The sequence below is a fragment of the Symsagittifera roscoffensis genome, chromosome 9 (genome assembly GCF_963678635.1).
Source record: "Symsagittifera roscoffensis chromosome 9, txSymRosc1.1, whole genome shotgun sequence".
NCBI classification, from domain to species: Eukaryota; Metazoa; Xenacoelomorpha; order Acoela; family Convolutidae; genus Symsagittifera; species Symsagittifera roscoffensis.
Window position 1 is genome coordinate 3543128 of NC_087070.1, and position 17197 is coordinate 3560324.

At 35.5% G+C, this 17197-nt stretch overlaps 1 protein-coding gene across 1 annotated transcript in view; it reads right to left on the bottom strand.

Moving 5' to 3' along the window:
* LOC134854451 (uncharacterized) overlaps positions 1 to 17197 on the bottom strand; it is a 277410-nt gene that overhangs the window by 228153 nt on the left and 32060 nt on the right. The window contains exons 7-12 of the mRNA XM_063870705.1: positions 13840 to 14130; positions 10671 to 10964; positions 4585 to 4602; positions 3556 to 3567; positions 3211 to 3228; positions 2529 to 2552 (exon numbers count right to left, since the gene is read on the bottom strand). Of these exons, the coding sequence (XP_063726775.1) occupies positions 2529 to 2552; positions 3211 to 3228; positions 3556 to 3567; positions 4585 to 4602; positions 10671 to 10964; positions 13840 to 14130 (657 nt within the window). The remainder of the gene's footprint in view (positions 1 to 2528; positions 2553 to 3210; positions 3229 to 3555; positions 3568 to 4584; positions 4603 to 10670; positions 10965 to 13839; positions 14131 to 17197) is intronic.

The window sequence follows — 17197 nt, forward strand, 5'->3', positions numbered from 1 at the left end:
GCTTATAACGTTCATACGTGACACTCTGTGTTTTCTCAAACGAAATTTTTGCTAATTCAACCATTTCGCTAAAATTTAGTTTTGAGACTTCTGTATGTGGGTTCTTTTGTTCAAACTTTTTCTTTCCTCCTGTGCCCAATTCTAAGAATTACCTGGAGGCCACTCTTTTCTGCACCTCATGATAGTATACATTGTGACCAACATTAGGTCCTCTTGCTCTCCGTTTTTCATTTTCTAGCAGAACTCTGTCTCGCGCTAGTCTGTCTCTAGCTTTTCTATCTGTGACTGCCTGCACATCTTCGTTTTCCCTCGGTGTCTCCGGTCGTGGGACCGGCTCTTTCAAGACTGGTTTCGGGTCCTCCAGTAATACTTCGGGGTCCACGTTTTCCTTGACCGTGACTGCCAAGAGGAATTGGTCAAGCAAATTCTTAAAATTCCGAGGGGGATCCGAATTCGCCATTGTCCAGAATACACGGATTCCCATGTCAGTTCTATTATCCTGAGACATAAATCCTGCTGGCTCCACCATGTGATAACTAATGCTTTATCCTTGATAAGTAAATGAAAACGAAAGACCGATATCTTTAATTTAGACTCGTGCAGTTAGTATTTTTATGCAGAGGTCTTGATTTTCACTCTCTGAAATACAAACAGCCATGTGACCGTTTTAGATAGGCCTGCTAGATGGCCTTGAGTATATAATAACAATACATAAAAAATAATAACAATCTAAATTTCCAAGGTTACTGTGGAGCAGCACTACACAGTACCACATGGAGGTAAAATCTCACATTAATTTTGAACTCAGGAAATTGATATCTTTACTGGGGTATAAAAATTGTTTGCTGACTTGGTTGAAAACTTTCATTTCGATCGGCGAAAATTGTCCGAATAAAAAACCGCACCGAAAATAAATATTTCGTTTTCTTCGAAAGTCAGAACAACAACTCAGATTTTTATTTAAATTTTAAGCTGTAAAATTGGCGGAAAGCCTTTGATTTCCCTCGCTTCTGCTTATGAATGTAAAAATCCCCTATAATCCCCTCTAGTCATCTCATCATTTGTTGCGATTTGCTTTTTTCTGCCGAATAACTCAAAAGTATTAGTTAAGCTTTCAATGCAGTTGTGCTTTGAAGCAGGGGCGGGTTTGGGGGGCGGGGGAGCGGGGGGGGGGGGGGTAGACGCTCCCCCTTCCTCAGGGTTTCGACCCCCTGCCGACCCAAAGGGTCTCCCCTTTGATACTTTTTCAGAAATCCATTTTTGGCCGACCGACCCTAAAATTTTTCTAAAGGCGCCTTTGGCGCCAATATATACTAACTTTGAGGGGGAGCGCGCACCAAAAAAAACGCATTTTTTTGTCAAATTTTTTCAAAAATTGCCCAAAAACGGCTTTTTTTACTCTGTTTTTTCAAAAACTTGCCTGCGGCGCAGAAAATTTAGCCAAAGTAGGGGCAAAACAGTGCTTTGGGAGAGCTCGAAAAATCAATTTGGTCGACCTAAAAAAAAGGTCGTCAAAATTTTGGAAAATTTTTTGAAAATCCGCCCCCCCCCCCTCGAGAAAATCCTAGATCCGCCCCTGCTTTGAAGGCAAAAAATTTAGAAAGTTGTTGGTATTTTACTTACACAGTGCAGTCAATGAAAAGGCCTCAATTTTCCCTCAATTTTAAAAATTGAACATAAAATTCCCCTATAGCTCACTCTAATGCTCTCATCATATATTTCAATTTTAAAGAGTTTAATCAGTTTTGCAATTGTGATTGCAATTGTGTATTGAATTGCACTTGATTTCAAGTTCTTCTCCAGTCCATCTTAATGCGCTCATCATATATTTCAGTTTTTTCTTCTTTGCAGAATAAACAGGAAGTTTTAGATAAGCTTCCGGTACATCTGTGCAATGAAAGCAAAAAGATTTTCAAGGTTTTTTTTGATTTTTTCTTTTGAGTCGATGGAAAAACTGTGATTTCTCTCGATTTCTGTATTTGAATATATAACTCCCCTCTTGTTCACTCTATTGTTTTCATTATTTATCTATATTTGAACTTTTTTGATTGAAGATTTTATTGATTTTGAATAATGTTTTGATGCAATTGGCATTGAAAATAAAAGAAGTCGATAAATTTTTCCAAGTGTTACGATAGATTATTAACCGAGAGAAATCCTCAGTTTCTGCCATTGAATGAAAAATTCCCCTATAATCCACACTATTGCTCTCAATATTTATGCAAAAATGAAGCGAAGAGTTCTTTTCAAACAACGACAAGAAGCAATGCAAAGAGCATTCGACAAAACTAGTATAATAGGTTAATTAGTGATTAAAAATCGCATCTACCAATTGTAAATTTCTCCTAATTTTTCTTGACTTTTTGAATTTCAAACTCGCGAAACATGTACTTAACGGGATTGTCTGCGCCCGCAAACTTTTTTCAGGTAAATGAAAAAATACTTAAGTTATAAAATAGATATACACTTGCCATATAAGTCGCGTTTTGGTTTTGCTGAAAATTAATTGTGCATACTGGATTACTCACCCGTTGGAGGAGGTGCTGGTGTTGCTAAAACAAATGAAAAACGTATTAAATAGCTTACATTTTTTTCAAACCTCAATTTCTTAGATTTTTTGTCAAGGGCTAATCTAATGGGTGGAAGTTAATGCGCAAAAGTTTGCAACCAAGCATCGCACTTTGAAAACTGAGCTTTAACTGGTTAACAAAATTTTTTGTTTTACCGCGTTCTCATTTGACACGATTATGTATAGTGTATAAATTACTGCTAATAAACGGTGTCCGACAAATAAGACGGCAGTTATTAAGACGAAAACAGTTTTCTACGGTATTTTGAAATGAAGTAACGCGCTAATTCTCCAATTGTATTTCTGAAAATTCGTCGTCTTTTTACTTAAAAGTTTCGTAAATGTTTCGTATTTTATAAAATTCAAACTCGCTAAAATTTGCTTGACCATATTTTTTTGCCCGTAACTCGGTAAGGATGATATGAAATTCTTCAACTCTTTCGTTTTTAGATTTTCCGATTTGCTTCGTTGATTTGCTTCAATTCTAGATTTTCCGATTTGCTTCAATCAAATGGATCAAAGAAAAAATTTAGGACAAAGTTTTCGGTACGAAAACAGAAAATTCTGTTGTTTTGCAGGTACAAAGTTGCAAAAAGAGTCACCTTACAGTTTCGTTTAAAAATACAGACTGGATTACTCACTTGTAGGAGCCGGGGTAGCTGAAACACAAAAGTATGTTAAAAACAAATTGACATTTCACACCTCAATTTCTTGGTTTTCTTACTTTTTTTCCTCATGAAATCAATACTTCACATAAATGACTTCAACTGTTTTGCATGATTCAGTTTGCATATGGATTTTCAGATAAACTTTTTTAATAATAGTTCAATTCGACACATCTTTCAATCAAATAACTCAATTTAAAAAAATCTGACAAAAGTGAAGGCAGGTAAACAGATAATTCGATTATATTGCATGTAGTTATCAACTTCCAAAATGAGTCACGTTACAGTTTTGTTTTAAAACAATGCAGATGGATTACTCACGAGCAGGGGTTGCTGAAACATAAAAAAAAGATTGTTATTCACTAGTGACTTTTCGTTCACACCTGATATCATGGGTCTTTTTACTTATTCTGCAAAAAATCAAAACTTTCATAGTATCAATTTCAATTATTTTGCATGAACCAGTTTGCGTGTAAATTTTCAGATATGCTTCGTTAATAATGTATTGTTTCGGCACATCTTCAACCAAATGACTCAATGAAAAAATTTCGGACAAAATTTAAGGCAAGTAAACAGACAATTGGATTATATTGTATGTATACATTTGCGAAATGAAACACGTTAAAGTCTCGTTCGAAATAATGCAGATTGGAGTACTCACTAGTAGGAGCAGGGGTTACTGAAACATAAAAAGATGTTAATAATTGATAATCATTTCGTTCACACCTAATATTTTGGGTCTTCTTACTTATTCTGCAATAAATTGAAACTTTCATGCCATCAATTTCAACTATTTTGCGTGAATCAGTTTGCGTGTAGATTTTCATATATGCTTCGCTAAAAATGGTTTGTTTCGACACATCTTCCAATCAACTAACTCAATGAAAGAAAGGACAAATTTTAGGTATGAAAACAGGCAATTCGATTATATTGCAGATAGGTGTCAACTTGCAAAATGAAGCACGTTACAGTCTCGTTTAATAATATGTAGATTAGAATACTCACTAGGAGGGGCTGCTGAAACAAAGAAAAAATGTTATTAATTAATTGATAATTTGTTCAAGCCTTGATTTCTTGGGTCTTCTTATTTTTCCGCATAAAATCAAAATTTCAACATCATGAATTGCAACTATTTTGCATGAATCAGTTTGTCTATAATTTTTCAGATCTGTTGAGTTAATAATGGTTCGTTTCGGCGCATTTTTCAATCAAGTAACTCAATGAACAAACTTCGGACAAAAATTAGGGCAAAAAAACAGACCATTCGATTCATTTGCAGATATACACTTGCAAAATGGGTCACGTTACAGTCTCGTTCGATGTTAATGCAATGCAGACAGTAATACTCACTTGTTATTGCATCGGTTGCTAAAACATAGAAAAACGTTATTAACTAGTTGCTTTTTCTTCACACTTCAATTTCTTTGGTCTTAAATTTAATGCTTCGACATCATAAAATGAAATTATTTAGCACGAGTCTGATTCGCTAGAATTAGCCGATCAGATTCGAGCACCAGTTATAAATGAGGATTAAACATACTAAAATTTGTTTCACATAAGCTGCGGAAATTGGTCGAGTAAAAAAGACTTCAGTTAAAAAAAAGCTGACACCCAGATCTGCTAGAAATTCGGCTTTATTCGCAGTCGCTAAATGTTGAAGTGAAAGCATCTCTATTTAACATCAAAGCTTGATAAATTTTTTGTTCTCTGCTTTATAAATTACCTCGCAAAATTACAAAAAATACAAAAAAAATTTAAAAGCTGGGTTTCTTTTAGCAAAATTTGATGTTAAAAAATATATAAGAAGCTCAAAGCTCTCATGTCCCGCCTAAGATTGCGGGTTAAGAAGCCAAAAGATGGTGGAAAATCACCCGAGCACAATACTTGGCCATTCTCTCACAAAAAGTCCCGCCTAAGATTGCGGGTTAAGAAGCCAAAAATTGGTGGAAAATTACCCAAGCACAAATACTTGGTCATTCTCTCACAAAAAGTCCCGCCTAAGATTGCGGGTTAAGAAGCCAAAAATTGGTGGAAAATCACCCGAGCACAAATACTTGGTCATACTCTCACAAAAAGTCCCGCCTAAGATTGCGGGTTAAGAAGCCAAAAATTGGTGGAAAATCACCCGAGCACAAGTACTTGGTCATTCTCTCACAAAAAGTCCCACCTAAGATTGCGGGTTAAGAAGCCAAAAATTGGTGGAAAATCACCCGAGCACAAATACTTGGTCATTCTCTCACAAAAAGTCCCGCCTAAGATTGCGGGTTAAGAAGCCAAAAACTGGTGGAAAATCACCCGAGCACAAATACTTGGTCATTCTCTCACAAAAGCTGAGTTAATTGGAGATATAATTAATAAACCCAAAAACAAAATTTTCGTCCTACAGCAGTTTAAACAATACCTTCAGAATGAATCAATTTAAAAAAATTTGTAGACTAATTTTGAATGAGAAACTGATACGTTGAGCATCCGGAAATTGGAAAACCGCCGGAATAGACTAACACGACTGCTAGTATATCAGGACAAAGCCTTGATTGTTTCGATTGCACTTTAAAGACAAAGGAAAGTTTTTTAATTAAAAAAGAGCAGCAAAAAAATCGGAAAAAGTTTTTTTTATTCCATTTGTCCCATCAACCGGTAGTAACAAAAAGATGTTATTAGTATATCATACACTAATATAATATTAGATCTAAAGCAGGGGCGGATCTAGCATTTTCTCGAGGGGGGCGGATTTTCAAAAAATTTCAAAAATTTTGTCGGCCTTATTTTAGGTTGACCAAATTGATTTTCTGAGCTCTCCTAATTCAATTTAAAGACACCATTTTGACCAAATTTTCCTTGCTGCAGGCAAAATTTTGAAAAAACAGGCCAAAAACGAGTTTTTTTTGGCACCCGCTCCCCCCTCAAAATTGATATATTTTTTTTGGGGTCAGTCAGCCAAAAATGGATATCTCAAAATAGTATAAAATGGGGACCCTTTGGGTCGGCAGGGGGTCGAACTCCTGAGGGGTGAGCGTCCACTCACCGTCCCCCCCCCCCCCTAAATCCGCTGTTGATGAAAATAATAAGTTTTTTCAACAATGGGTCAATGATGTTCAATCAAATGAATCAGCAGCGTTCTGTTAATGTTCCTACAACATTCATATTAATTTTAAAAAAACTGCGGCAGCAAAAAATTCAAAAAATTAATCTATGCTTTTCATATGATAGATCTTGATCGATGTATGGCTACAATGGAAGAATAAAATTGCTCAGATAGGAGTGTATTGTATCAAAACAAATTTTCCTATTACGTTGTCCGAGTTTTGGGTGGATTTTTTACAGAAAAACGATGAAAAAAAGTTGAGTTAATAATCCGAGTTTTGGGTGGGTTTTTTTAGGAGAAACGATGAAAAAAAGGTTGAAATAACAATCCGAGTTTTTGGTGGATTCTTCAGGAAAACGATGAAGCCTGGTTGAATAAGCAACATATTTATTAAAGAATTCGTTTAGCTTACTTTTTAACCACGTTTTTTCCTCAGACAGAAAAGCTTACCGCAACCTCTCCTTTCAATGTTTGCGCATAACGATTCTTTCAAAAGTATTGTTCCTTCATTTTGTTGACGGACAAAGTTCGTAGAAAGAATTTTTGATTAAATTATTTCCACATCAAAAATATGTCCTACAAAAATTCATTTCTTGGCGTGAAATCACTGCTCTCGGCAAAAAATTGAATTTTATTGATGTTTTAGTCGTGATTCAGCGTTAGAAAAAAGTCTTACAATTTTTTCAGTCATAAGAAATCAATTTTTGCCCTCTAATTTCTTTAACTGACTCATTTCTGCTTTCAAAAAAAGTTTTCACTTTTTTAAAGGTTTTAAAAAATCAGCATTTTTTTATTTAGTTCAAGAAGCCGCGTTTAAAAGCTAACAAGATTGTTCGTATCGAGGCCTAAATGTATATTGGTAAAAAAGAAACAAGACTGCTCGTATCAAGGCGACGCCTTGAATGTTCCGATTGGCTTTTAAGGCCTATGGAGCGAGCAGTAATAACGTAAAAAATTTAAATTTAACAAAAAACTGAATGTAAATTGAATTAAACTCAATGTAATAAAATAACAATTTTTTTTTCTAATATTTGCAATTTTTCGTAAAAATCATCCCCCCAAACGCCAGATAAAATACAAAGTGATAGATTTCGCTCCTAGCAACAAATCATTTATGTCAAATAATTTTCCTTAAACCTACTTGGATTGATTTCTAAGACTGATTAAATCTACGCTGACGCGTTAATAGCGCGAAGTATATCGCGCGTTACTTGTACCAAATTGGCCAAAATGGCAATCTTTAAACCCTCATAACTTTACACAAAATGATCACAGGTGAAGTATCTTTTCAAATTTAAGCTCAGCACAATCATATTTTTTGAATATTATTTTAAAATTTTGTGAAAATGGCTAGTTAATAAAACGAAATTGAAGAATATAACAAGACTGATCGCATATCATGGCAAAGCGCCAAATGTTCTTTCCGACTTTCTCTTAATTCAAATTGAATAGTTTTTGGTAAAAGAAAATATTAAAAACCTATAAATTTTAGACATGTGTGAAATTTTGAGTGGTACAAAATTAATACAACCGATGTGATTAGCTAGCCTTAATTCAATTTGGAACGTTTTGTTGTGCGAGATAATTTGCCACGCATAAATAATTCGCGTTACGCTCTCAGCATTATGAATATTTTCGTAAGTGCGCATAATTTAGTCCAGAACATGGCCAATTTGGAAATTTTCAAATCCTCAGATTTTAACAAAAAGTAACTGGAGGTAAAGTATCTTTTTAAATTTGAACTCAAGACGTCGATATCTTCAATAGAGTATAAAAAAAATTTGTTGAAAACTAATTTTTTTCGGTCGGCAAAAATTGACTAAATAAAAAAACCACGCCGAGCATAAATGTTCAGTTTTCTTCAAAAGTCGGAACCAAAACAAAAACCATCCCGAGCACAAAAATTCCGTTACTTTCGTTGCGAATGTCGAACAATAAACATTGATTAAATATGCGATAAAAAAAACCTGAATTATTTTTCGCACACCCAATATTAACTAAATGTGATAATGTTTGCACCTATTAGACTTTAAATTGAAGCAAAAAACAAGCTGAGAATGTTTTCTGATCCAGATTAATTGGGATATCAGAAAACCGATTTATGGAAATTTTTCATGCCGTAAAATTTTCAAATAATCCAAACTGGCAAACTTCAAATCCTGCAACTTCACCAAAAAATTCATTGCAGGAATTGTTGCAGGAATTTTAGAAAAACGATTGTCAGAAAAAATTAAGAAATGACGAAAGCGATTGTTTAAAAATTCGAAATTGGTCTATAATAAATCTTAAATTGTTCATCACTCCATTCATATGTCAGCGTCTCAGCCTTAGTCAGATATGCCGCTTTACTTGCTTCCCGAGTTACCAAGCCATCAGGAGTAAACAAGCCAATGTGTGCGGTCACATATAGTGGTGGATCCGCGTAAAATGCAGCATGGTTTCGCGGGCCATCAGCCAGACAGACCATCATTGCGATTTCTAATGAGACTACTCTTCTAGCTTCTATTTACTTACCCTTCCCGTAACAAAAATCTATTTTATTTGTGAAAATAATCAAAATGTGGTTCCTGCTATCAGTTTGTGAAAACATCCCCCACATGCCATATTAAGTACTAAGTGATAGATTTTGCTCCTATTAACAAATCAATTATGGCATATAATCTTCCTTGAACAAATTTGGAACGATTTCTAAGACGCATTAAATCTCGCTTACGCGTTAATAGCGCGAAATATGTCGCCCGTTAATTGTCCCAAACTGGCCAAAATGGCCAAACTGGCAATTTTTAAACCCTCATAATTTTACGAAAAATGATCACAGGTGAAATATCTTTTCAAATTTAAGCTCAGGACAACAATAGCTTTCGAATGATGAAAAAAATTTCGTCAAAAATGGCTAGTTTAAAAATCGAAATTTGTCTGAAGAAAAAAAAACCCACCCCGAGCACAAATATTCCGTTACTTTCGTATCGAAAGTCAGAACAAAAATTGCATAATGTTTACGCAACTGGAAAATATCGCATCGTATTTTTGATTAGGTGTGATGATAATTTTTTTTTCCACTTGTGATCAGGGGCAGATCTAGGGTTTTTCCAAGGGGGGCGGATTTTTAAAAAAATCGAAATTTTTGTCAACCTTTTTTTTAAGGTCGACGAAATTGATTTTCTGAGCTCTCCCAAAGTACTACAAAGACCTTATTTTTGCCGAAATTTCTGCGCCGCAGCCAAAATTTTGAAAAAACAAGCCAAAAAGGCGTTTTTAGGCACTTTTTAAAAAATATTAACCAAAAAAATGCGTTTTTTCGGCGCGCTCTCCCCCTCCCCCCACAAAATTAGTATATATTGGCGCTCAATGCGCCTTTAGAAAAATTTTAGTGTCCGTCACCAAAAATGGATATCTCAAAATAGTACAAAGGGGGCCCTTTGGGTCGGCAGGGGGTCGAATCCATGAAGAAGAAAAAGCGTCCACCCCTCCAAAATCCGCCCCTGCCTGTGATCATTTTTTCATCTACGATCATTTTTTGTAAAGTTATGGGGGTTTGAAGATTGCCATTTTGGCCAATTTTTGCGCTATTATTGTGTAAGCGAGATTTAATTCGTCTAAGAAATTGTTCCAAATTGGTTGAAGAAGCTTATTTGGCATTATTGCTTTGCTACTAAGTGCGAAACATATCGCTTCGTTTTTTATATGGCGTGTGGGGGATGATTTTCATGCAAAAAATCTTAAATGTTAGAAAAAAATGCGCTTTTTTACATTCAATTTAATTCAATTTACATTCAGTTTTTGATAAATTCAATTTTTCAAATTATTACTGCTCCATAGACCTTAAAAGGCAGTCCTTGCCCTGATACGAGAAGTCTTGTTTTACATAGTGTGTGGAGATTGTTTTCAATAAAAATCTCAGAATAAAACTGCTCCAGAGATTAAATGGCAGTCTGAACATCTTTATGGCTTTGCCCTGTTACGAGCAGCCTTGTTCGTTTGGTTTTGTTACCAGTTTTTTTGCTAGCAATCCGAGGGTCATTCAAAGCGGTAAGAATGACATTTAATATTCGAAAACAATTGAAATTGGGGCTTAGTTGATTATAGTGACGGAAAAGGCTCAGTTGATCCTAAGCAAACAGTGGTCTAAATTAAAGCTGATAAATATGAATACTTGAATATTATGAAGATTCGACCCATGATTCGACTTTGTTCGACTATAGTCTTCGTTCGACCGTCTTAATTTGCGACGAAAATCGAACATCGTTCGACTGTGTCGGTGAAATCATGAGTCGAACACCTCAGCCTGGGTACTAACTACCATAGCAGATAGGGGAGATGAATGTGGCTAAACAGATGCATATATACTTACTGACGGTGATGTTGACCAACTCAGAAACCTCCCGGTTGATGCAATCGTCATGGCTGGTGACATATACTCTGAAAGTTACTTCTGTTTCACTAGAAGCCGATGCGGTGTAATTACTAGTGCTGAAAGTAGCAGTTGATTCTTCAACTCTGGTGAAAGTCCCCCCTATTACAGATATGTTGTAGTTTCCGATCGCTTCACCAGTGTTGCCTCCGTTGCCATCCACAATTGACCCGATTAAAGTGGCGCTGGACGTTGTCGTTACCACAGCTCCAGTCAGAATTGGGTTGCTCGGAACTGAAATCAGACTTTTTATTTATTCCGACAGCCCTGAAAAGATTTTTTTTAATTCCAGCTATTTGAATCAAATACCCCCCCCCCCCCAAAGTACTTGACCAAACTTAGGCAGGCTTCGTCGCGCCTGAGAAAACGCTTCGCTCATGTTCGACCGAATTTGTGTATGCTTTGACCCTGATCAAGGTATGGTTGGATTTTTTGGTCCCGACTTAGACCCATAGGTTTAGTTTCAGTCGAGAATGATAGAACGAATCTCTTTGCTCTATTAAGCTTTCTCAAATGAACTTTTTTTCTTCTTCGAAATTCCAGTTTCGAAATTCCAGACTTCATCGAAATTGCAGTTTTTTAAAGGCGTGGCAAATACGGCTGGAAATCAATCCAAACTGACTTGAGGCCAGCAATTGGTGATAATAGTCTCAAAAGATGCACTTTATCACTTTGTAGTTAACATCGTTTTTAAAGAGAAGATTCATCAAAAAAAAATTCAGTTAGCAGGTGCTTTAATTTCTTTCTTTAGACTAGTCTTAAAATCCTTGCATAGATCTAACTAATGTCTATTAGATGAAAAATCTATGATTTAATAGATTACATTAGATGTGATTGGAAAATTGAACAAAAAATTGAATCTTCCGACCGCCCACTAATTTTCATGGAGTACTGCCCGATTTTACCGAAAATGATAAAATTCTCGATTTAAAACGGAACAATTTCAAAAAAAGTTCAATTTTGTTTTTTAAAATCAAACCCCACATGCCATTTTGCCATTTTGAGTACAAAATTAGATATATAAATAAAGTAACATTAAATTGAACAACTAGCTTTCCTCTATTTAATGTTGGAACAATGTCTGTGCCGGATTAAAAAGTCTCTCACAGGTGATAGTATCAAGTATATCTCTCGTTAATTGAACCAAGCAGGTCAAAATGGCCATTTTCAAAACCTAATGCTGTTGCAAAAAATATCACAATTAAAACCTTTTTTAAAATTAAGTTAAAGAGATCAATTATTATTTTTACATATGCTAAAATTCTTTCGAAAATTGACACGTAAAAATTCAAAATGGGTCTGCAGAAACAAAATCTTCCCGAGCACCACAAATTATTGTTCACTTTGATAAAATCAAAAGAATAAAATTAAATTTATTCGTTTTTTGGCCGGTGTTTCAAAGACAATATATGGAATATAAGTTTTTAATCTTGGTAGGGCAAATGTCTGTTTATCTGAAAACTTATTGAATATTCTTATCATTTCTAATTTTTTTAGAGAATTATTTTTTCCTCTTTTTTTTGCTTGTACGTTGTACAACTTTTTGGCTTCAAGTTGTGTTATATCTGAAATTGATTGAATGATCAAAGCTCCGACTTTCGAAGAAAGGTTGGAATAATTGTGCTCAGAGTGAGTTTTTTTGCAGAAAAAATTCGGCTTTTTATTTATCCACTTTAGAAAGGCATTTAAATATCTGAAAAGTATAATTAGCACAGTTTCTTAAACAATTTGAAAACAAACAAGACTGCTCGTATCAGGGCGAAGCCCTGAAGGTTCCGACTGCCTTTTAAGGTTTATGGAGCAGTAATAACATTAAAAAATTCAATTAAATAAAACAAAAGAATTTTTTTTTATAAAATGTGAAACTTTTTAATGAAAATCATCCCCCCACACGCCATAGAAAGTTTAAAAGGATATATTTCGCTCCTTGTAACAAACCAATTATGGCAAATAAGCTTCTTTTAACCAATTTGGAACGATTTCTAAGACGGTATAACTCTCCGCTTACGCGTTAATAGCGCGAAATATATCGCGCGTTAATTGTCCCAAATTGGCCAAAATGGCAATATTTAAACCCCCGTAACTTTACGAAAAACGATCACAGGTGAAATATCTTTTCAAATTTGAGCTCAAGACAACAATACCTTTTGAATGATTTTTAAAAAGTTCCGTCAAAAATGGCTAGTTAAAAAGTCGAAATTTGTCTGAAGAAAAAAAAAGCCACCCCGAGCACAAATATTCTGTTACTTTCGTATCGAAAGTCGGAACAAAAAGAATTAGTTCACTATTTCAATTCTTCTAAGAGTTTTCTTTAATTCAGCTCTGAAGTTTATAGTCGCCTCTTAAAAAAATCCTTGAAAAAAATATGAATTGAATGCTAGAGTTAGTCTTCTTCTGAAACAAATCTTAATGAAATTCAAGCTAAAATAATTTTTGAAAACTCAGCACTTTGGGGTGTTTTTTTTCTCCAGACAAATTTCGACTTTTTAACAGGCAATTTTTGCAGAATTTTTTTTTCTATATCAGCCACATGGTAATTTTGTCTTTGGCTCATTTTTAAAATTTCACCTGTGATTATTTTTCGTTAATTTATGGCTTAAAGATTGCCAATATGGCCATTTTGGGACAATTAGCGCGCGATAGATTTCGCGCAATTAACGCTTAAGTGGAGACTTAATTCAATTCCGTCTGAGAAATTGTTCCAAATTAGTTGAAACAAGCTATTTGACATATTTGTTACATTGCTTAGAGCAAAAACTGTCACTTTGTACTTTATATGACTAAGGAGGATGATTTTTATAAAAAAAAAAACTTAATTTTTAAATTTTTTTAAAAATAATATCGGTTTCTTCCAGCACATACTGAATGCTCGATAGACCTTGAAAAGCAGTTGGAACAATCAGGGCTTCACTCTGATACGAGCAGTCTTGTTGTAATTGGGGAGGGCAAATTGACCATTACTTTCAAAACTAAACTGAAATTGAACTCTACAAGAAACTGAAAGTCAAAACAGAAAGTTAATTCTGAGAGAAAAAAAAATAAAAGAAAAAGAGCGCTAAATGATGAAAATGACATTTTGTTCATATAGTGACACTTGAAAATTGCTGACCGGTGCAAAAAGTGAGGGTACTGGTGGCGACCGATTCACACTCCGGGTGATCATCAAGGTAGCCTTTGAAGGACGCGTTGTACTTCTGCCCAGCCGACAGTCCACTGATGGTGAGATTACTACTTAGAGTCCCGTTGGTCACATCTCCAGTGCCAGTTGCCAGTGTCTCCAACAACCATCCGCTTGTAGTCCCGTTTACGCCCGGGCTCGTATAAGTTGAGAAACCACTTAGAACTGCGTTGACAGTTGTCGCATCCACACTCACATCAGAAAGTTCTGGAGGCCGTGTAGCTGCAGCAAATAAAACTCAAATTAAAAAGCCAAACGGGGCTGACAAAATAATTTGAACTCCGCATTTGCTAGTTATAACTCTACCTATAGCTCTTAATTATTTACGCAAGAACTGCCTTAGTTCAGTATAATAAGCAAAACTACGGAAATCACTAACATTTGCGGAATCCGGAAAAAAAGTTGAAGCAGACAAAACTATTATGCGGACAAAATTTACGTTACGCGTATTTGTTCGCGGAATCCACTGAAATTTAGTAAGTGGAATCAACTTATATTTTGAAACCTGAACCCAACCCCTGTAAGTCTTTTCTTACTAAGGTCCTAGTTAGAAAAGTAGAGGCGCGTTAAAAGGATACTAACTAAGCTAACCTAATTGTTAAATTTAAAACTACAAGTAAGTTAAAAGAAAAATAAACTGAATAGTGTAAAAGCAAACTTAACCCGCACCGGAGTTCCATGGATAACAATCGATTAAATTGAATTTTCGTGGTCTGTCTCAATAAATTTCGATTATAATCGATTGTAATCGATTAAAAATGGATTATAATGAAGCTATTTTTCTAACCAAAAAAGTCCGAATATAATCGATTATTTATGAAAGAAAATGAAACTCGTTTTTGAGGCAAAATAATCCAATTTTAATCGATTATAATCGATTACAATGGATTTTTTCGAGTGGTTATTCATTAAATTTACAATTTTGTTCAAATTATCTCATTTCCCGCTTAGCGCAGTTGCTACGTATTACGTTTCATAAAATGTTACATTTCAGAATAAAATTTATAATTTTTTGTCTCTTCTTTTTGTAACCACAACTGTTTTTGTCTCTTCTTTTTGTAACTGTTTTTGTAACCACAACCCCGCCCCACCCCCATTTGGCGGCCCCCACCCTCCAGTTTACCGCCCAACCCCAGTTTGCCGCCCCCCCCCCCCCCCCTCCCATCAGTTAAGCCCCCAGTTAAGCTCCCCAGTTTACAACATCCCACCAGTTTACTACCCCCCCCCCCCGCCGCGTTTAACCCCCCTCCCACCATTTACCCTCCCCCAGTTTACCGTACCCCTTTAGCTGAGAGGGGGAGCTTGAGGGGGCTAGGGGATGACGTTGAGACATCGAATTTAGTAAAAGACATTGCATAAATTCTGCAAATTTCTCGCAAAATTTGCAAGTTTTTGCAAAAATAATGGAATTTAGTTCCAAACATTAAATAGGCTATAATCAATTATGATGAATTATATTGGATTTTGTTTCAAAAGAATCGATTATAATGGATTATCTAGGCAAAAATAATCGATTTCAGTGACAAAAATAATGGACTATAATCGATTATAATGGATTAAGATGGATTTTTATTTTTAGAAAAAATCGGTTTTAATGACCACATAATCGATTACGTGGCCTGAATTTGCCACAATAATGGATTATAATGACAAAATTTTGGACAACATTTTTCCATTATAATCGATTATTATCCATGGAACTCCGGTGCGGGAAGCCAAAAAATGAGCAATGGTGACGAAAAGCTATGTCGCTTTTGGCAGGTAAAAACAACCCGCACCGGAGTTACATGCATTAAAGTCGATCCATTATTGTGGCAAATTTAGACCACGTAATCGATTATATTGTCATAATAATCAATTATTTTCGTAAAAACACAATCCATTAAAATCCAAGAGATTCAATACTATCCACAATCCTGAAAGGGTTAAGTTGGTTGCAACTATTTTGTATTGTACTCTCCCCCTCTTTATGTTGTTCTTGAGGCTGTCTTGCTCGCTCTCGCCAACCGCAAGAATTTCCAGTAGTAATTTATTTCAGCTAATATAATTCCAAATACAGAAGGCTATAAGTCGCCAAGATAAAATCTACTAATTTAACGAAAGGAAAGGGTCCGCGATCTGTTGGTATAGTGTTCTAATTACTCTAAGAAAAATTTGATTAACTCTGTTCTATGATTCTTTTTCTTTAAAGAACCCCAACAATCAATTACACACAGTAATTCTTCACTGTCTCTCAGTTCGAACTGCTAAAATTAATAGTGTCCCGATGGATCGCTATTCCTTTGAGGTACTTCAACTGATCTCCCAACTTCGCAATTTTTCGTTCTCCAACTCTGAGAACCAACTATCTGCTAGCGTTTCTCTTCTTTCTCTCTATCTAACGAGAACCAACTACTATCTCTAGTAATTATCACTGTTCTCTATCTGACTGAGATTCAACTAATCTTCTATTTAGCTATAACTGTTCTCTAACTAACTGGGAACCAACAGTTTGCTCTCACAGTTGCCGGGAAGCTGAGTAAATAACCCTTTCATTCGTAGTTTTTTGGGAGACCTATTTCCCATGTTATGCCTCTGATACTGCTTATTTCCTCTGAGACTAACTTTCCTCAGTCAGATTGCATTTCCATAAATAGCTCATCCACCAATTTAAGTTAAACCCAATGTTTGCCGAGTTCACTTTAATTAGTTCCACTACTTCTTTGATACAATGTATAAGTTATATCTCTTTCAGCTTCTGTCTCATTTCCCAATAGGCAAGTTCCCTCCCAAATATTAGTAGGGTGACCAATGGTCCTTTACATGGGTTGGGGTCGAATGAATACGCCACTTTCCGGTGTTAATCCCGAGATTTTCTATACAAATTTGGTCCTAAACGCCAAAGGTCAATTTGAGGTCACCCCGGGGTCACTCGGGGTGCTCCTTTCACATTCAGGTTTAGAATCCCGTAAGGGTCCTAACTACCAAGTTTCATCCGTATCCCGTTAATACTTCCCAAGTTATCCCAATTCTACGGTCCATTATCACTTCTCCCGTAAAAAAGCTATTAACACCGGAAGGAGTCGCCAGAGGGGTTTCAATCACGAGGGATATTTTTCGAGGATGAGTTGTAGTGCATTTTGCCGCCCTAAAATCAATATGTCCTTGCTCATTATTTTGCGTAAATAGCCTAATTCCGGTTTCAGAGGTAGTTTTCCAAAGTGCTCATAACTTAAGGTCCAACCACCGGATATGGTTCAAAATAGATTACATGATGTATGACGTCACTATCTATGCTATCCCAAAATTA